The sequence below is a fragment of the Narcine bancroftii genome, chromosome 1 (assembly GCF_036971445.1).
Source record: "Narcine bancroftii isolate sNarBan1 chromosome 1, sNarBan1.hap1, whole genome shotgun sequence".
NCBI lineage: Eukaryota > Metazoa > Chordata > Chondrichthyes > Torpediniformes > Narcinidae > Narcine > Narcine bancroftii.
Window position 1 is genome coordinate 12315254 of NC_091469.1, and position 21370 is coordinate 12336623.

Here is a 21370-nt window from a genome sequence, read left to right on the forward strand (position 1 = left end):
TTACAATCAGAGCCAGGTGTCAACTACTAATTTCAATACTAAAAGGTCAAAAAAATGAAGTAAAATAAAAATATTTTTGATAAAAAGCAAAAATAATTGATCGATAAATTTTGAAAATAATTGAAAAAAACCCCAAAGAGATTTTTATTTGTTTTAGTAGTTAAATACCTAATTTTCTCTGAAGAGAGCAATGCCATCAAAACCAATAATCATTGTGTATGCGTGGGAGGAACAACATCTTTCCACCGCAGCATGTGAGCTATCTAGCAATCAGCGAAGCAAAAGCAACAACATGGAATTGAGGTGGAGTCAAAATTAAGTTCATTGGTCGACTCATTCCAAAAATAGCAATAAAAGGGCTCAGAGAGAGATTTATATCCAGAATTAAAGATAATGTACCAATCTGAAGAAAAGAAAAGGACCCTGGGTATTATATAGAGTAACAGAAAGAGGAAAAACCAAATAAGGTGCATGAATATCAGGGCCTCAAAAGAGCAAGTTTATAGCAGCAATTATTCAACGATTTAATGGAACGTGAATTGGGGTGACCTTCTGTGTACACAACAGCCTCAGACTTCACAACCATTATATCCATGCAAGTGAGCCAAATTGGAGGCCATGTTCATGTGACTGAATTTGACAGAAGACCAATCACATGTGGGCTGCAAATTCTTATGTCTGCAGTATCCCCCTCCACAAGGTGTGCAGTACAGACCTAGAGATAATTTAACATTGTTTTGGAACCATGCAGTAAATATCCCAATTGGTTTTCCAATAGGATTGAGTTACATATTAGAATTTCACGTCTTATGCAGGTATTCTCAGATTGGATCACTTGAGTAGGTTAAAGAGAATCGTCTTTCATCTTTTTTTCACCTTGCTGTTTCATTCTAACCTCTTCCCATAGATTACATAGTTGTGAGAATAAGTGGTCCAATGAAAGGAACATTTAACTATTCCATTATAGAACGGGGTATACATATCCATTTATACTGTGTTGTATTACACCACTGGTCAGTAGAGATCAACCAAAGTAAATATTTGAGCATGGTCTCTTGTAGATAATCCAATTCCAATCATTTGCTTTTGCTCACTTTAAAAATTGCTCAAAGCTGTGGAGTAGGACCAGGTCCAGCTGGACCTACAGACCAGGGAGTGCCCCATTCATGGACAAGCTGATCAGAAGTGACAACACTGGCATCTGCCCAATAATGTGGGAAAATATCCAGCAAGTCCTGTCACAAAAACCAAGACAAACACAAACCAATTTATCAAAGTGATGCTGTTGACGAATAGCTTGCAGAGATTGGGCACTGATCGGACCACTCAGCTCCAGAACTTACCACAACCTTCTCCAAATATGCTGAATTCTAGAGTCAAGAAGATGGTGATCACAACTGACATTATGGTTTCAGTTGACACAGTGCTACAATAAATCCTGGTAAAACTGAAGTCAATGGGAAATGGTTATACAATGGTTATACAATGGTTAGTAACACCTTGCACAAGGAAAGTTGGTTGTGATTCTCTTTTTTTTAATTATTTTTTTTATTTTTCACACTGTGAACCATATCAACCAAAATATGTACAAACGTTTCTCATTAAATATACACAGTGAAATTTTCTCCCCTCTTCCCACCCTCCTCCATATTCAACATATACAGTAAAACTATAAAACAATATCTTCACACAAATGAAAATAAACAAGAAAAATGCATCATCTATTTGTTACTCACAAGTAGTTTTGTCTTCTTATCATTTTAGGGGATGGAGGTCCGAGGCAAGCTCTCTCTGTTATGTTCCATGTATGGCTCCCAAATTTGTTCAAACAATGTGACTTTATTTTTTAAATTATATGTTATTTTTTCCATTGGAATACATTTATTCATTTCCATGTACCATTGTTGTATTCTCAGGCTCTCTTCCATTTTCCAAGTTGACATTATACATTTTTTTGCTACTGCTAAGGCTATCATAATTAATATTTTTTGTGCTTTATCCAATTTGAGGCCTAATTCTTTATTTCTTATGTTACTTAAAAGAAAGATCTCTGGATTTTTTGGTATGTTGTTTTTTGTGATTTTATTTATTATCTGATTTAGTTCTTTCCAAAACATATTCACTTCTGTACATGCCCAAATTCCATGTATTGTTGTTCCCATTTCCTTCTTACAGTGAAAACACCTATCTGATAATGTTGGATCCCATTCTTTTAATTTTTGAATGATATATAACCTGTGTAACCAATTATACTGTATCATGCGTAACCTTGTGTTTATTGTATTCTTCATAGTTCCAGAACATAACTTTTCCCATGCTTCATTTTTTATCTTTATGTTTAAATCCTTTTCCCACTTTTGTTTAGATTTATAGCTTTTTTCCCCATTTTCCTTACCATGCAGCTTAATGTACATATTTATTATAAATCTTTTAATTATCATTATATCTGTAATCACATATTCAAAGCTGCTTTCTTCTGGTAATCTCAGTCTGTTTCTCAATTTATCCTTCAAATAAGCTTTCAGTTTACAAACTGAGTTATTCCATATTTGTCCTTCAACTGTTCCAATGTCAATAACTTATTTCCCAAAAAAACAATTTTCTATTCTTTTGATTCCTTTTCTCTCCCATTCTCTAAAGGAAAGATTATCTATTGTAAAAGGGATTAGTGGATTTTGCGTCAATAACAATTTTGCTATTTGGTCATTCGTTTTTTTCCTTTCTACGTTGATCTTCTTCCATATATTAAGTAAATGATGCAATTCTGGTGAGCTTTTATATTGCACCAGCTTATCATCCCACTTATAAAATGTATGTTCTGGTACCGTCTCCCCTATTTTATCTAGTTCTACCTTAGTCCAGTCTGGTTTTTCTCTCGTCTGATAAAAATCTGATAAATACCTTAATTGTGCAGCTCTATAATAATTTCTGAAGTTTGGTAACTGCAAACAACCCTGGTTATACCTGTCTGTTAATTTATCTAACGCTACCCTTCGTTCCCCCCCCCTTTCCACAAGAATTTCCCTATTATTCTCTTTAGTTCATCAAAGAATTTCTCTGTTAAGCGAATTGGTAACGTTTGAAATAAGTATTGTATTCTTGGGAACACATTCATTTTAATGCAGTTCACCCTCCCTATCAACATTAGCAGTAGTTCTTTCCAATGTTCTAAGTCTTCCTGCACTTTCTTTATTAGTGGCTGATAATTTAGTTTGTATAATTGGCTTAAGTTATTGTCTAACCTTATTCCTAGGTATCAGATTGCTTGTGCTTGCCATTTAAATGGTGATTCTTTTTTAAGTTCTGTGTAATCCGCATTACTCATTGGCATCACTTTACTTTTATTTGCATTGATCTTATAACCCGATATTTCTCCATATTCCTTCAATTACTTATGTAATCCTTTTATTGATATCTCTGGTTCTGTTAGGTATACTATGATGTCATCTGCAAATAAACTGATTTTATACTCCTCCTTTATTTTTATCCCTTTTATTTTGATTTCTCAACTCTGCCAATGGCTCTATTGCTAAGGCGAACAATGTGGGATTATAATGGACATCCCTGCCTAGTCGATCTACTTAATTTGAATTGGTTCGATACATATCCATTTACTACTAGTTTTGCCAATGGTCCATTATATAATGCTTTAATCCAATTAATACATTTTTCTGGCAGACTAAACTTCTGTAATACCTTAAATAAGTAGTTCCACTCTACCCTGTCAAAGGCTTTTTCTGCGTATAAGGCAACAGCCACTGTTGGTTTCTTATTTCCTTGAACTGCAAGAATTAGATTAATAAGTTTACAGACATTATCCGCTGTTTGTCTTTTCTTTATAAATCCAGTTTGATCTTGTTTAACAATTTTTGGTACACAGTCAGCCAATCTGTTTGCTAATAATTTCACTATTATCTTATTATCTGAATTAAGAAGCGATATTGGTCTATATGATGCTGGTGTTAATGGATCATTTCCCTTCTTTGGTATAACTGTAATTATTGCTGTCTTACATGAGTCTAGCAAGTTTTGTGTTTCTTCTACCCGATTCATTACTTCCAGGAGAGGAGGAATTAATAACTCTTTAAATGTTTTATAAAATTCTATTGGAAATCCATCCTCTCCTGGTGTTTTATTGTTCGGCAGCTTTTTTTTTACAATATCCTGTACTTCCTCTATTTCAAATGGTTTTATTAATTTGTTTTGTTCCTCTTCTTGCAATTTTGGCAGTTCAATTTTAGCTAAAAACTCTTCTATTTTATCATCTTTCCCCTCATTTTCAGTTTGGTATAATTGTTCATAAAATTCCTTAAAATTTTCATTAAACTCTGTTGGTTTATATGTGATTTGTTTGTCCTTTTTCCTTGATGCCAATACAGTTCTTTTAGCTTGTTCTGTTTTAAGTTGCCAGGCCAATATTTTATGTTTTTTTTCTCCCAATTCGTAATACTTCTGCTTTGTTTTCATTATGTTCTTCTCCACCTTGTACGTTTGTAATGTTTCGTATTTTATTTTTTTTGTCCGTCAATTCTCTTTTTTTCTTTAAATCGTCCCTTTTCACTAGTCGCTTTTCTATACATGCTATCTCCCTTTCCAGCTGCTCTATTTCCCAATTGTAATGCTTTTTCATCTTAGTTACATAACTTATTATCTGTCTTCTAATGTAAGCTTTCATTGCATCCCATAGAATAAATTTGTCTTTCACCGATTCTGTGTTTATTTCAAAATATGTTTTAATTTGGCGTTCAATAAACTCTCTAAATTCCTGCCTTTTAAGTAGCATGGAGTTTAACCTCCATCTATATGTTCTTGGTGGGATGTCCTCCAGTTCTATTGCTAATAACAGGTGTGAATGATCTGAAAGTAGTCTAGCTTTATACTCAGTTTTCCTAACTCTTCCTTGAATATGGGCCGACCACAAAAACATACAATCCTTGAGTATGTTTTATGCCTTCTCGAATAATATGAAGATTCCTTCTCTTTTGGATGCTGTCTCCTCCATATATCCATAAGTTTTATTTTCTGCATTGATTTAACCAAAAGCTTGGCTACTTTATTCTTTTTGCTTGTCTTTTATCCAGTTTTATCCAACAATGGATCCAAATTAAGGTTAAAATCCCCTCCAATCAACATATTTCCTGGTGTGTCTGCAATCTTCAAAAAAATATCCTGCATAAACCTTTGATCCTCATCATTAGGTGCATATATATTGAACAAATTCCAAAATTCTGAGTATAAGTATATCTGACACTTTATCATTACATACCTCCCTGCTGGATCTGTCATTTCCTCCTCTATCTTAATTGGTACATTTTTGTTAATTAATATGACTACACCTCTAGCTTTTGAATTATATGATGCTGCCGCTAGGTATCCTACCCAGGCTCTCTTCAATTTGTTATGTTCCACTTCAGTTAGGTGCATTTCCTGCACAAATGCTATATCTATTTTTTTCTTTTTTCAGTAAATTTAATTTGGTTATGTATTCCATTAATGTTTATAGTCATATAGTTCAACGTGGCCATCTTATATCGTTGCCCCTTATCCCTTGTCAGGCAACCACAACTCCCCTTTCCATTTGGTTTACGATCTTGCTCGCAAGTGTCAACGGATTTCGCAATGACGGTTATTCTCTGCCCCCCACCAGCCAAAACTTTTTTTTTGTATACATATAACAAAGCTCTCTCTTTTTTCTCCCCCCTTCTTCCTTCTTTCCTTCCCTTCTCTTTTCCACCTTTAGTTCTTTACATATACATTATTTTTACATCTTTATATATACTTTATCGCCGGTCTTCTTTCTTGTTACATTTCTTCTTCTCTTCTTCTGTCCCGCAAATGCTCTGAGAATTCTTGTGCTTCCTCCGGATCCAAGAACAGTCTGTTTTGCTCCACAGGTATAAATATTTTAAGTACGGCTGGATGTCTTAACATAAATTTATAACCTTCTTTCCATAAAATTGTTTTTGCTGTATTAAATTCCTTCCTCTTCTTTAAGAGTTCAAAACTTATGTCTGGGTAAAAGAATATTTTTTGTCCCTTATATTCCAACAGCTTATTATCTTTTCTAACTTTATTCCTTGCCTGCTCCAATATATTTTCTCTTGTCGTATATCTTAAAAAATTTTACTAAGATGGATCTTGGTTTTTGATGTGTCTGCGGTTTCGGAGCTAGTGCTCTGTGTGCTCTTTCCATTTCCATTTCTGCATGTAATTCTGTCGTTCCCAAAACCTTCGGAATCCATCCTTTTATAAATTCCTTCATGTCTGCACCGCCTTCATCCTCTTACAGGCCCACTATTTTTATGTTGTTTCACCTACTTTAGTTTTCTGATTTAACAATTCTTGTATCTCTAATTTTTTTTGTCACTTTCTTCCAATTTCTCACTTAAATCATTTACTTCCCATTCTACAGCTATTTCCCACTCCTCCACGTTTTCTATTCTTTTCCCTTTCTGTCATGACTAGTTCTAAACTTTGTATTTTGTCTTCTGCCCTTTTTATTTTTCTTTTAATCACACTAAATTCTAATGATAACCATTCTTTTAATGATCTCATTTGTTCTTCAAAAGAACAAATATCTATATTCTGTCCATCTGCTTTACCTTTCATTTCCCTGTGAAGATCTTGGTCTTCTTCTTCCTCTTCTTCTGTGTCTGTACCTGTGCTTGTGTCTTCTTCTTCTCTTCTTTATATCTGTGTCTCTTCTGTTTTTCCTGATGAATTACTTCTATGTCTTTTCCTGGCCTCCTCTTCCTGTTGGTCTTCCTTTCGTGGGCTGTCTGTCTGTCTGTCTGGCCTCCTGCTGCTGTTGTTGTTGTTCACCCTGGTGTCATTCTTCCTTCTCCGGCTCTTCGCTCTTTTCCTGTCCATTATTTTTATCCTCCAGCTGAGCACCCTGATGCCGGGCATCGCTCAGCTGTTCGTGTTGTACCTGCCCGCTCCTCGGCTGAGCCCCCCTCCTGCCGGTGTTCACTTTTTCCTTTGATTGCGCACTTTTGTTTGGCTCCGAGAGCCATTTTTGGAGTCCACCTGTCGGGAGGTCTCAACTTTGCAGGGCACTCACCAACCTCAGAGATCAGCTGGTCTTCACCACCGCAGCTCCCTGCTCCTTCATGCAGGTAAGGCCTTCTTTCTTCTCCGGTGATTTTTCTTCTTTTTTTCCCGCTGTTCTTACTTTCTCTTTCTTGGGTGCCATCTTCTTGTTCATCTCTGTAAATTTCTCTTCTATTTCTTGAGTTTTGTATCTGTTGAGCCTGGTCTTTTCCAAACTTTTTTTCTTTTTTTCTGGAGAGGGCTGGTTCAACCCAATCGGCCACTACTCCATCACGTGACTCTTTAGTTGGTTGTGATTCTTGAAGGTGTATCACCCAGCCCCAGGAGTTCTTCTGGGCAGCACCACTAACACCCATTTCATCAGTGACCTTCCTCCATCATCAGTCAGGAATAAGGACATTCACAAACAATTGCACAATGTTCAAATCCTCAGGAAATGAACCAGAGCACAGCTCCATGCAGCAAGATCCAAACAACATTCTGGGATGGGCTGTTATTTAGCCCACTCAATGACCACCTCCAGATATAGCTCAAAATGCAGCATCTTCTTATCTGGTTAAAAAGTACACGTCTTTCTTGAAGCAGAGCAGCATTCATCATTTGAGGGCTCCTCTGAGGGGGAATTAAAATTATGAATGAGGTTGCACAAGGGGAAGATTATAAGTTAACATCACGATAAGACAACTATTAATTAAACTGGTCAGAGGAACCCATTGGCTCTATAGTGGGAAATACTGACTTACAGAGGGAGGTGTCACATCAAACATGGGTGGGGTGGGCACAGGGTCAAGGGGAACCTGAAGAAAAAGACAAGGTACAAAAGAATAAAAGAGAGCAGCAGAGTAGTGCAACTTATGGAACTGAATCAGAGTTCCCAACTTCAGGTGCTGTCTGGGTGGACTTTGCACGTTCTCTCTGTGACTGTGTTGATTTCCTCCAGGTCCACCAGCTCCCTCTCAAACCCTAAAGATGTATGGGTTCTTGAGTTAAACGGCCACTGTAAATTACTTGGATGAGCAGTAGAATCTGGGTGCAGGAGAGTTGATGATAATATGGGTAAAACAAAATGTGATTAGAGAAATTCCCCATACTTGAAAATTTCTCCTTCATCCAGGCCCACAACATTGGTGACCCTTTAATTTCGATGGATGCTGCGTGATCTGCTGAGTTTCTCAGCAGTGTATTGCTGTTATCCTCAAGTATGGGTTGACTTGTATGTATTTTGATTGATATGGTTCATAGTGTGAAAAATTTAAAAAAATTTAAAAAGCAGATATAGGAAAATGACTGGACAGTCTGAACAGTGCCTGAATAGCAATAAACAAATTGAAGGGAAATTCTCTACTTAAAACCTTAGCAAACTAGAGCACAGAAACAGGCTATTTAGCCCTTCTAGTCTGTGCTTAAACATTATTCCGCTCGTCACAATGATGTCCATAACCCTCTATACCTTAAAACTTAAGGGTGAGTCTGCATTTAGCTCGTTCCAAACTCCCGCCACTCTGAGTGAAGAAGTCCTCCCAATCTTTCACCCTAAAGCCATGTCCTCTTGTATTTATCTCTTCTAATTTAAGTAGAAAAAATCTACTTACATTTACTCTGACTATACCCCTCATAATGTTTTAAGCCTCTATCAAATCTCCCCTCATTCTTCTACACTCTAAGAAATAGAGTTCTAACCTGTTCAATCTTTCCTTGTAACTCAACTAGTGTAGACCCAGTAGCAGCCTAATAACTATTCTCTGCACTCTTACAATCTTACTGATATCCTTCCTGTAGTTAAGTGACCAGAACTCCATATTTGGCCTCACCAATATCTTGTACAACATCACCATAACATTGCAACTCCTAGACTCAATACTTTGATTTATGAAGGCCAAAATCTTTCTTTACCATCCTGTCTTCCTGTGACATCACTTTCAGGGAATTATGTATCCAGATCCCTTTATTTAATAAATATCTGTTCAGTCTAAATATTGTGAGACATTCCACAATTATTGCATGTTAAATACATTAATCTACTGCTCATATTATGTGGGATTGTGTATCCGTAAACTTTTTATTGAACATCTTTATTTACAAAATAAGTGAAATAAAGAAATAATTTTTTTTTAGAAAGTATGGGTTGACTTGCCTGGGTAGCATGCAAAATGAAGCTCTTCTCAGCATCCTAGTACACATGGCAATAAATGAATCAAGGTAATATCACACAAAGTTATTTTTATTCTCTAAATCACATAATACTGACCTGCCCTCTGAATGGAGTCCAAATGGATTCGATCTGCTGTGTCATATTTTGTATGATAAATATATCCATTTTCAATGAAAGCCAAATCTATTCCTGAAAAACAAAACATACAATTGACTTAAAAATGACTGACAATATTTTTTGTACCAGAGTAAATCTCTTGGATTAAGATTTTTTTTTAAAATCACAAAACACAGGATATTTCAAATCCAGGAAAACCTAACCTGAATTCCAATTAATTTATTGACAAATCACGAAAGAACCACCATACCTGGAATATTGCCATAGTCCCGATAGATTCGAAAATCTGTGTCAGAAGGAATGATCCCACTCTGAAATATTTCTTGACCAACAACAGATGCAAAAGGATGTTTTGCTGCTCGAGCATAAGCCTGAACCAACCACGGATTTTCAGGACCTTTAGGAGGTAAAATAATGAATAGCGTAATGCCAAAAAAAGTAAATTCCATCAATCAAAGAGTGAAATGTTCCAGAGTTCAATGCAATAACTCCAGAGTTCAACTCTTCGTGCTGTGTTTTATGTAAAGAGGTGCAAGCAACTGCTTTCAGATCTCTATGATATCTTCACTAACCACCCTCCCTCCATCAGTCTTCCAATCTGCCTTCTTGCACAGCTCCAAGTACAATCACTTCATCAATGAAGTCTGTAATATCAACTGCCAAACCACCAAGTTCTGGAATATCTTTGCTAAATTTCTTTCTAAAATCTTTCCAGCATCCTTAGTTCATTAAATCCAACCACAACCAATTTCAACCCATACAATACCCAAATAACTTGGATTTTTTTCCTATATTCAATCATTGTTAGTATAACAACTTTAAACATGCTATGGACATGCCAGTAACATCGAGCAAATCACTGACCTGAACAATGCAGAGAGTCAATTAGAGTGACACAACCCAGCAATTCAGTCAGACTATACTTGCTAAGGAGGTTAAGAAGCACAAGGCTACCAGCCTCTATCTGAACCTTTTTACAGGAGAACAATTGAGAGTGTCCTGACTGACTGCATCATTGTGTGGTATGGTAGCTACAAAGCATCGAACTGGAAATCAATGTAGAGAATCATTAAAATGATGGAGAGATTACTGGGGTCTCTCTTTCCTCTACTGAGGGCATTGACCAGAAGGGTTGCTTAAATAGGGCTTAAAGAATTATTGAGGACCCCTACCATCCATCACACAGAATTCTTGACATATTTTATATTATATTTTTATGTCTATGATTATTGTATGAGTATATGTGTGTGCACTGTAGTCTGGTGAAATGCTATTTCTTCTGGATATAAATGTACAGTTAGATGATAACTAAAGTAATCTTGAACATCACCCCGACCTAATTCAGTATGGGTCTGCTGGCAAGACTCAAACCCAACCAACATCTGATCTGAATAAAATAATTACCTGTCTGAAAAACAAGCTCCTTCCCTCCTACACCTGCAGCTTCTAGATTAATAAATGCTCTTATTAGCTTAGCCCAAGGGTGCTGTGTAATAAATCCATGGCTTGCCTGCCAATAAAAAAAAAGATAAACACAGGTTGGTGCATTCAAATTCAGAAAGATTTAAATGTTCTTTTATTTTTGTATTGTTAAATATGCATTTATTGGTCAGCATTACATCTTACCTGTAAAATATTTTCTTCTGCTCCATTGAAAACAAATATGACTGCATGTTGCAGAGGAGATGAAGACTTGGACATCACATTCAGAATTTCAAGCATAACTGCACAACTGACCGCATCATCACTAGCACCTGCCCAAAACAAAACCGCCAAGTGACTCTTGACAGAGGAATGATCTGACATGCCAGTATTTATACTAATAATCCAAGAAGATAGTCAGGTCAACCAGAATAATAAGGAACAACTTCTGTGTTAAACAACATGCAATAGAGTTATGCAATCTGACGACAACTACCAAAAGGAAAACACGAAAATATGCAGACACCGTGGTTGAAGTAAAAACACACAAAACTGAAGAAACTCAGCAGGTCAAGCAGTGTCCTTTATATTGCAAAGGTCAAAATACATATCTGATGTTTTGGGCTTGAGCCCTTCATCAAGGTATGGGAAAATGCCAGTAGGCGTCTGAACAAAAGAGAAGGGGAGGAGCAGGTGGTTGCAAGGGAGGAAGAGATAGGTGGAGAAGAGAGGGAGGGGACGTAGAGATCAAGGAGAGGCAGGATGGCTAGGTGAAGGGAGAGAGAAAGCAGGGAGGAGAACTGGACAGTGGAGGGGGAAGAGAGAACAGAGTGATAGGTAGAGCAGGGAGGAAGAGGACAGCAGACATCAAGGAGAGAAGAAATGGCCAGGTGAAGGGAGGAAGGTTTGTAGAGGTTTGTGTGGACAGACTGGGTGAGCAACCAGTATCGTCCCTGATTTCACCTTCTAACCAGCATTACCCTTACCTTTTAGCAACAAGGTTTATTTTTTGGGATACTGACAACACCAGACTTGAAGGTTCCACACAAAAATCAAACCGAGATTACAATAGGATCTTCCAGCTCATTGAACCACAGTTTCAAGATGAGAACTGATTTAATAACATGAGCTCCTGGAAAAAGAGTCCAGGAACAACAAATAATTTTACCAGTTTATGAGAGAATGGAAGAGAATAAAGTATTATTTGCAAACAAAAGGACCAAAAGCACATTTTATCCCTGGATGACCATAAAAAGAGCAAGAAGACACTACAATTCACATCAGCCTCATCCTAAAGGCTGTCTAGGCATTTCAACATCACCTAGGAAGCTTTGCTTGTTTGCTGACAGCTGATGTTTTGGAATCTAATCTCTCCATATTTACCAAAATGAAGCTCAAAACTTCAGCTCTTCTCACATTTCAATGTCTCGCGTGTGGTCTGTGTATTGTAGACTGACACATGAAATACCAATTCCAATACAATTGCCTGAATATAGAGACAACACAGATCACCAAGTTATTTTGAGAAATGAGCAAAATAATTTTACCTGGGCTGTTGGGCACAGAATCAAAATGGCAGTTTGCAAGCACAGCATGCTTTGCTCCATCGTTTGGTTCCAACTTCACAACAACATTAGCAATCTTAGCATAATAACTGGTGAAACCACTCAGAAAATCAATGCTGAAAAAGCCAGTTGGTCTCTGAACATCCACTGCAATGCTATGCACAGCTGCCTTTCCCATTTTGATCTTTTGGATCTGGTCCAGGAGATAGTTCACAGTCAGTATTTCATTTGCAGGGCTTCCAGCAGGCCTGGGTCCAAAATCAGTGATGACCTGGAGATGTTTCCTGAACAAGAGAAGGTTTTGTTATCTGATGACATCCAAATTCTAACAACAGAAGATTTTGTTAACTGATTGCAAAAGATTTCAGGAAGGTTTGCTAGTGCTGCTCCGGTGGTTTAAACTAGATTTTCACGATGGGAACCAGATGCCAGAGCAGATAGAGGAGTGAAGGAGGGAAAAGATGATATGAAAATTGCATGCATCGTTAGATATCAATGGGTTGTACATGCTGGAAATTTTCTAAAGTGCATCTATTTCAATGCAAGGAGTAATGCAGTAAAGGCATACAAGCTTAGAGCATGGATTGGCTCATGGAATTATGACATTGTGGCCATTAGTGAAACTTGGTTGCAGGAGGGGCAAGACTGGCAGCTCAATGTCCCAGGCTTCCATTGCTTTAAATGCGATCGAATAGGCGGATGAAAGGGGAAGAGTGGCATTGCTCATCAGGGAAAATATTACTCAGGCAGGACAGAGTGCTTATCTACTGAGGCTATGTGGGTGGAACTGAGGTACAGGGAAAGGTATGACCATACTCATGGGGTTGTATTATAGACTGCCCAATAATCAATGAGAACTGGAAGAGAAATCTGTAGAGCGATAGCAGACAAGTGAAGTTGTACAAGACATTGGTGAGACCAAATTTGGAGTATTTTGTGCAGTTTTGTCACCTGACTACAGGAAAGAAATCAATAAGAGAGAAAGAGTGCAAAAAAAAATTTACTACAATGTTGACCAGACTTCAGGAACTGAGTTACAGGTTAAACAGGTTAAAATTTTATTCCCTGGAGCATAGAATGAGGGGAGATTTGATAGCAGCATTTAAAATTATGAGGGAGACAGACAGAGTAAATGTAGATAGGCTTTTTCACTAAGATACAAACATGGGTAAAGAGTGAAAGGGGAAAGATTTAGGGGGAACCTCTTCAGAGAGTGGAACGAGCTTCCAGCTGAAGTGGTAAATGTGGGCTCAATTTTGTACATGTATGAGGACTTTGGATCTGTACATGGTCTGGGTGCAGGTCAATGGGACTAGGCAAAAAAAAAAGAATGATTTGGCATGGACGAGAATGGACAAAGAGTCCCGTTTCTGTGCTGTAATGTTCTATGTTTCTACAGCTGCAGGAAACACAAGGTTGTGATTGTAGGGGGTTTTAACTTTCCACATATTGACTAGGACTCCAATACTGTAAAAGGGCTAGATAGCTTGGAGTTTGTCAAGCGTGTTCAGGAAAGTTTTCTAAACCAATAAAGAAAGGTACCAATACTGGATCTCCTTTTGGGGAATGAGAGAGGACAGGCGACAGAAGTATATGTAGGGGAACATTTTTGATCCACTAATTGTAATGCCATTAGTTTCAAATTTTTATGGAAAAGGATAGGATGAGAAAGGATCCAGAATGCATGGATTTGGATGTTTTTGGGCTAGGATGTGCAAGGTAAGTGGAGGCCCTTCAAAGATGAAATTTTGAGAAGAGTTTATATGTTCCTGTCAGAATTAAAGGCAAAGTTAGCAGGCAGAGAGAACCTTGGTTTTTGAGGGATATTGGAAGAAGAGAGGTGTCTAGCAGGTATAGGCAACATGGAGCAAATGAGGTACTTGAGGAGAATTTTTAAAAATGCAAAAGAAACCTCAAGAAAGAAATCAGGAAGGCTAAAGACACGAGATTGCTTTAGTAGACAATGTGAAGGAAAATCCTAAGTGTTTCTACAGGTATATTAAGAGCAAAAGGATAGTAAGGGACAAAATTAGTCCTCTTGAAGATCAGAGTGGTCGACTTTCTATGAAGCCAAAAGAGATGGGGAATGATCTTAACTTTTTTTTCCATCAGTATTCACTCAGGAAACAAGCACAGTCATAGAAGGAAAGGAAAACAAGCCGTGAGGTCATGGAACCAATACAGATCAAAGAGGAGGAAGTCCGTGCTGTCTTAAAGCAAATAAGAGTGAATAAATTCCCAGGGCCTGGCAAGATATTCCCTTGGACCTTGAAGGAGGCTAGTGTAGAAATTGCAGGGGCTCTGGCAGAAATATTTAAAATGTCCTTAGCCAAGGGTATGATGCCAGAGGATTGGAGGTCACTCATGTTATTCCATTGTTTAACAAAAAAGCTCCAATGGTAACACTGGAAATTATAGGCTGGTGACCCTGTCAGCAGTAAAAAGGTAAATTATTGGAAGGTGTTCTAAGAGATTGGATATACAATTGTATAGCCAGAAACTGATGAAGGATAGTCAACATGGCTTTGTGCGTGGTAGGTCATGTTTAACCAATCTTGTAGTTTTTCAAGGAGGTTATTGTTTCATCTTGTATTCATATATGTGAAAGAAAATATTCTTTAAAGTTGATGCAAACAGCCCATGAGGTGCCAAGCTTCCATTACAGATCTTTCATACAGCAGTCTCTCCCTCTGTATCAGCCCCCTGCTGGCAACCAAGTATAATCAAACAGGAGCTATAATCTTTAAGGAATTGCCAGTTGCATTGCAAACCTGATCACTATCATTACATCTTCCTTTCTTAAAACAAAAGTAACTTACTTTTAACTAACATGTTTTCTTTGCATAACTCTGCAATTTTAATTTTAACTTTAACCATTTGTAGGAACTTACATTTTCAAATGATCAACATTGTTAACATTTTTTAAACTTGTATGTTCACATTTACATACACTAAAACTTGAAGAGCGAATAAGATAGCACTACTTCATTCTATAACACAAGTCTTTAAATTTGCTCAATGAGTCTCTTCGGAGGATTTATGTGTCTTGACAATCGCCTGATTGATTGTCCCTGAATCTGAATGGTTGCCTCAGAAAATTTCTTCAGTTGTATATTCAAGTTGTTCAATAGAATCCATCTTTTCATCTACCATGGCTGGTCTCATTTGAAGATCTCAACGATTTCATCGCAGAACAACACTTTCATCGGTCTGAATGGCGTATGATCTTGGTTGGACTTCACTAAGGACAGTTCCCTTCTGGGTCCATAAGTTAGTTTTGTCTTTTAACTTTACTTGGTCACCAATGTGGAGTTCTGGTAGGTTTTTTGTTCCTCTGTCAAAGTAATACTTTTGCTTTTCTTTCTGTTTTATTTGAATTTCTTCACTTTCTCCCCCTCTTTTGTTTTTAGGAGGTTCTCCTGAATGGGTAAGTTTGATCTTAGCCTACGTCCCATAAGGAGTTGTGCTGGTGACATACCAAACTCGAGTGGCATTGTGTAGTATACTACCATGCTCTAGTAGAAGTTCGTTCCATTGTATTTTGCCTTGTTCATCAGTCTTTTCACTATCTGTACTGATTTTTCCACTAGTCTATTGGACTGTGGAAAATGAGGATTTGACATGGTGTGTACAAAGTCCCACTCTTTGGCAAAATGTCAGAACTTTGAATTACAAAACTGGGGTCTATTATCTGTGAAGACCTCACTTGCCACACCATGTCTGGAGAATATAGCTTTCATACCTGTTATTACAGCATCTGCAGTGGTGGTGTTCAGTCTACATATCTCTGGATACAGGGAGTAATAGTCTGTGACTACAAGATAGTCCTTCCCTTGACATTCCAATAGGTCAGCGCCAATCTTCTGGTAAGGTCTGTAAGGTGCTGGGTGTGGCTTTAGTGGTTCTGCAGGATTGCTTGCTTGATATTTCCAGCATATTGTACAGTTTGATACTTCATTTGAAATATCATTGTGGATAATTTTGTGATACACCTCTCATGCTCTCTTCTTACACTTCGATTCCGAGATGTCCTCCATCGATCCTTCTTAGCATCTCTTTTCTCAGACTCTTTGGGTAGATGATGTCTTAAACCACTGATAGTTCCGCCCTGCAGTTCCAGTACTCTGAAACTTCAGGTGAGCAGTCCTTCTTCATGTTGGGCCATCCATCCAAGAGGATTTTTCTCAGTTGTCTCAGTGTTTCATCTTTGTTTGTCTCTGACTTTATGAGCTACATTTTTGCATCTGATATGGGCAGTGCACTTGTCATCATGTCCACGAAGGCTTCACATCTTCATCCAGTTGGGTGTTTGCAGGCTCTCTCGTGTCAATAGCTCTAGACAACGTGTCTGCTGTGTATATTAGCTTACCCAGAGTGTATGCTATATTCAGTGTATAGTGTTACAGTCTAATCATCATTCTTTGTATTATAAGTGGACATTCATTTAATGGCTTTTGGAACAATGTAATCAACGGCTTATGGTCAGTCTCTGCACTGATTGCTTGACCTGACACACACTGATGAAATTGTTCACAGGCTTATATGATGCTGAGCAGCTCCTTTTCAATTTGAGTGTATTGTGTTACCACTTCATTGAATGTGATGCATACGTAATGGGTTGCCAGTCATCACATTTTTGCAGAAGAACTGCACCGAGTCCACTATGTGATGCATCTGATGATATCTTGATGGTCTCGCTGAGTTGTAAAACCTCAGAACTGGTTCCTCGGTGAGCAGTTTCTTTAGTTTGCTCCATGACTTTTCATGCTCATTCAAGGTTCTTTTCTGTTAGTCTTCTCAATGGAGCCATTTTTTCTGAGAGGCTGGATATGAATTTACCCATATAGTTGACCATTCCATTAAACCTCCAAGTCCTTTTTGCATTGTGGCCTTGGCATATGCCCAATAGCGGACATCATTCTGGCATCTGGTCTGATGCCCTCACTGCCTATAATATCTCCTACAAATGTTTATTCTGTCACCCTGATCTAGCATTTCTTTCTATTCAGCTTCAGGTTTGCTTTCCTTGTTGCTTCCAGCACTTTCCTTAGTCTCTCATCATGCTCCATTCTCATGGTTCCCCATATTATGATGTCATCCATTGAAGTATCAGCTCCATCCAGGTGCTCATAGACCATATGGATAGTTTTGTGATACACTTCAGGAGCTGAGGCAATTCCGAATGGTCACCTTAGGACTCTGTATCTGCCAAATGGACTATTGAATGTGCACAGTCTTGAACTTGCTTCATCCAATTTTAACTGCCAAAATCCTGATGATGCATCGAACTTGCTGAAAAACTTTGCATTTGGAAACTGTGACATGATTTTTTCACACATTGGAAGCTTAAAGTGTTCTCTCTTTATTGCTCTGTTTAGATCTCTTGGATCCAGGAAAATTCTTAGTTTTCCATTTTTTTTTGTCCACAATGACAAGTGGCTTATCTATCTTCTGAATCACATTCAGACTTTCTATCCTGTCCAACTATGCTTTTAGTTGCTTTTGAAACGCAAATGGAACTTTTCTACATGGATGGATTATCGGTGGCACACATTTATCTGATCGTGTGTTCTCCTGGAAGGCAATCTAGACCCTGAAATAGGTCATTGTACTCTTTCATAAGTTCATCATAGACTGTCTCTCTTTCACTTTCCACAACGAGGACTCTTTTTTTACCAGGTTCAGTTTCTCACAGGCTGCTAAACCTAGTATGGCCTGTACATTCTTTGGTACCACGATGAATGATAGCATATGCTCTTTGTCCTTGTGTTTCACTTTGACCATGCAATCTCCTTGCACTGGTATATCGGAACCTGAATATCTTGTCACCTTCACTTTTGTTCCATACATTTTTGGCCTGGGTCTAATCTTCTTAAAATCAGTCTCTGATATTACATTAATTTGTGCTCCAGTATCCAATTTAACTGAAATGTATACATCATTCACTTTTAATCTCAACATCCAGTCTCTGTTTTCTTTCTTGTTTTCAGTCACAAAATCTACAGAGTTCCTCTATTTCCCTTTCATCTGTTGCATGAATCTTGCTTGTTGCACTTGGTTCCTACAGCAACGAGCATAATGGTTGCTTTTGTTGCACATGCTGCACATTTTACCATATGCTGGACACATTTTTGGAAGGATTTGTGCACCGCATCGACAACATGACTTTCAATTGTCCCTTTCATTTTTGTTCGCTGGCCACGCCTCTCTTTCCACTTTGGCATGCTTTTTGTTAAATGGTTTATGCCTGTTCTTGCTCACTGCATCTATATTGCAGCTAGGTTCACTTAAGAGCTCTTTTGTCTACAATTTTACAGTTTCTGTAGCCCTATAGAGTGCTATGGCTTTTTCCAGGTCTAGTTTTTGCTCCCTTAACAGTCAATTATCTGGAATACCACAAACAAGTCCATCTTTTATCAGCGAGTCGGTCACTCCACCAAATTCACACGCTTTGCTTCTGTTTCTCAATTCAGTCACATACTGATCAATACTTTCTTCCATTTTCCATGCATGTGAAAAATCTGTGCCTCTTAAATGTCACTAAGTTTAGGTATGCAATATGCCTCAAACTGTTCCATTATTTTTTCCAGTTGCATTTTGTCTCCTTCAGCAGCAAACGTGAAGCTATTATACACCTTCAGAGCTTCATCACCCACACCACATAAGACTGATGCTTTCACTTTTTTCGTTAGTTCTAACTGGCACTAAATACAATCCAAAATGTTGTTTGAATCTGTTCCAATTTTCAGACACATTACCCGTCCACTGAAATTTCACTAGTGGCTGTAATCCTTTCATTTTTCACTTTATCTTCTCTTCACTGATCAGTTGCTGACTTTAGATTTTCCTTTTAAAGCATTTCCTTCATCCCACTTCTTACGCCATGTTTCATCTTGTTTTCATATGTGTGAGTTCTTGATAACACATGGATGTGTTATCAATGTTCTTTACTTTAAAGATGATGTAAACAGCCCATGAGCCATGCCATGAGGCTGCAAGCCTTCATTACAGATCTTTCATAGAGCAGTCTCTCCTTCTGTGTCAGCTCCCTGCTGGCAGCCAAGTAAAATCAAACAGGAGCTATAATCCTTAAGGCATTACTAGTTGCATTGCAATCCTGATGAGTTTAAAGAGGAAAGGTTGTGGATGTTGTCTACATGGACTTTAGTAAGACCTTTGTCAAGGTCCCACATGGGAGGTTGGCCAGGAAGGTTCAGACGCTAGGTATTCATGAAGTAGAGAACTGGATTCAACAATGGCTGGATGGAAGAAGGCAGAGGACAACGTTGGATGGTTGCTTCTCAGACTGGAGGCTTGCGTCTAGTAGCTTGCCTCAGGGATCAATGTTGTTTGTCATCTATAATCAATGATCTGGATGATAATGTGGTAAATAGGATCAGCCACTTTTCAGATGACACTAAGTTTGGAGGTATTGTGGACAGCGAAGGAGGTTTTCAAAGCTTGCAAAGGGATCTGGACCAGGTGTTTGAGTGGGCTGAAAAATGCAGATCGAATTTAATGCAGACAAGTGTGAGGTATTGCATTTTGGAAGGACAAACTAAAAAAAGACATGCGCGGTAAATGATAGGGCACTGAGGAGTATGGCAGAACAGAGGGATCAGGGAATACAGATATATAATAAAATTTAAAATTGGCAGCACAGTTGCCATAGTGGTTAGTACTATCGATCAACATCAGACTTGGGTTGGAATCCCGTGCATTTGTAAGGAGTTAGGTTTTCCCCATGTTTGGGTGGGTTTTCTCTGCGGGCTTCGGATTCCTCCCACTGCTCAAAAACGTAGTGGGTGTAGGTTAATTGCGGGTATATTGGGAGTAAAATTGGGCAGCATGGACCTGTTACCCTGCTATATATCTAAATAAAATAAACTCTAAAAAATTAAAATAATTCATTCTAAGTGGCATTACATGTGGATAGGGTTATAAAGGTTGCTCAGTATCTGGGGTGATGTATTACTGGTGCAACTGTTACGCAAAGTTCTCCACTGGCAATGAATTGGTTAAAATTGCCCACTGCCATATGACATATGGAGAGAGTCGCCAGGTGAATATGCCAAAGCTGCTTGTGAAAACCACTGTTGAGAGTGGCTTGAACGAGTGATGCAGCTTCATTGCCAAGATGTGAGGCTCAAGATTGCACCCTGGCTGACAGTCAGTGCTGAGAATAGGCAGCAGTTACACCACCTATTGGCAGACCATGTGGTTTCTCTTATGACCTACGTATTATCAAAAAGAAATCTCAGAGCTGCAGAGATCTTCAGCTAAAGAGGGGGATGGAAACAGCAACTTCCATCACACTGGCTGTAAATCCTAGAGCAACTATCCTCAACCTTGTTTTTGCTATTGGCCCCATCCCTGTGAAGCAATCAAGTTTGTTCTGCACTTCTCTCTTACCGACTACATAAAAAACAAAAAATATTTTATGATTTCAGCCCATGGGCCCCCCTTACATGTGTTGTGCCTCTCATGGTTGTCCTGGAGGGTCTCTCAGCACACCGAGCAGCAGACGCTGCTTGTCCCCAGCAATGGCCACCATTCACCCACAGTTCAGACCCATGTCCTACATCTCTGCGCAGAGCACCGCAATGCCGCCCAGCATCAACTCTCACGTGCATCACAAATGCTGCTTCAGTTCTCAGTCCATTCCAAACTGTGTGATGGCACCATTTCACAGCTGCAGGGTTTTGCACGGCCAATTTACCAGCACACATCACATATCCATCAGGAGGTCCTTTATAAAACATGGGGATGGATGCCTCTGCTTTCCAAGAAATCCAAGGAGATTCAGAATGTCATAAAATTCTCTGTCAAACTTTTAGTTGTGGTTCTTGTGCCAATGACACCATTGTACAGAACTGCTGAACATGGGCAATATAAAATCTCAGAAAGAAAATGTATTGTGAAAAATATGCTGACCTGTGCATCACCACCTGGTTTGGAAATGGAGTTTTCAGGTACAGAATAATGCAGGAAGTGCATAACAGATAGAAATCCCCTGACAATTGCAGAAAGCTGTGTGAGACACTGCCTTAAGAAGGTAGCC

At 38.4% G+C, this 21370-nt stretch overlaps 1 protein-coding gene across 1 annotated transcript in view; it reads right to left on the reverse strand.

Moving 5' to 3' along the window:
• Positions 1-21370, reverse strand: part of LOC138755216 (endoplasmic reticulum metallopeptidase 1) — a 95062-nt gene that overhangs the window by 55842 nt on the left and 17850 nt on the right. The window contains exons 2-6 of the mRNA XM_069920805.1: positions 12292-12593; positions 10949-11076; positions 10727-10832; positions 9573-9719; positions 9302-9394 (exon numbers count right to left, since the gene is read on the reverse strand). Coding sequence (XP_069776906.1) covers positions 9302-9394; positions 9573-9719; positions 10727-10832; positions 10949-11076; positions 12292-12593 — 776 coding nt within the window. The remainder of the gene's footprint in view (positions 1-9301; positions 9395-9572; positions 9720-10726; positions 10833-10948; positions 11077-12291; positions 12594-21370) is intronic.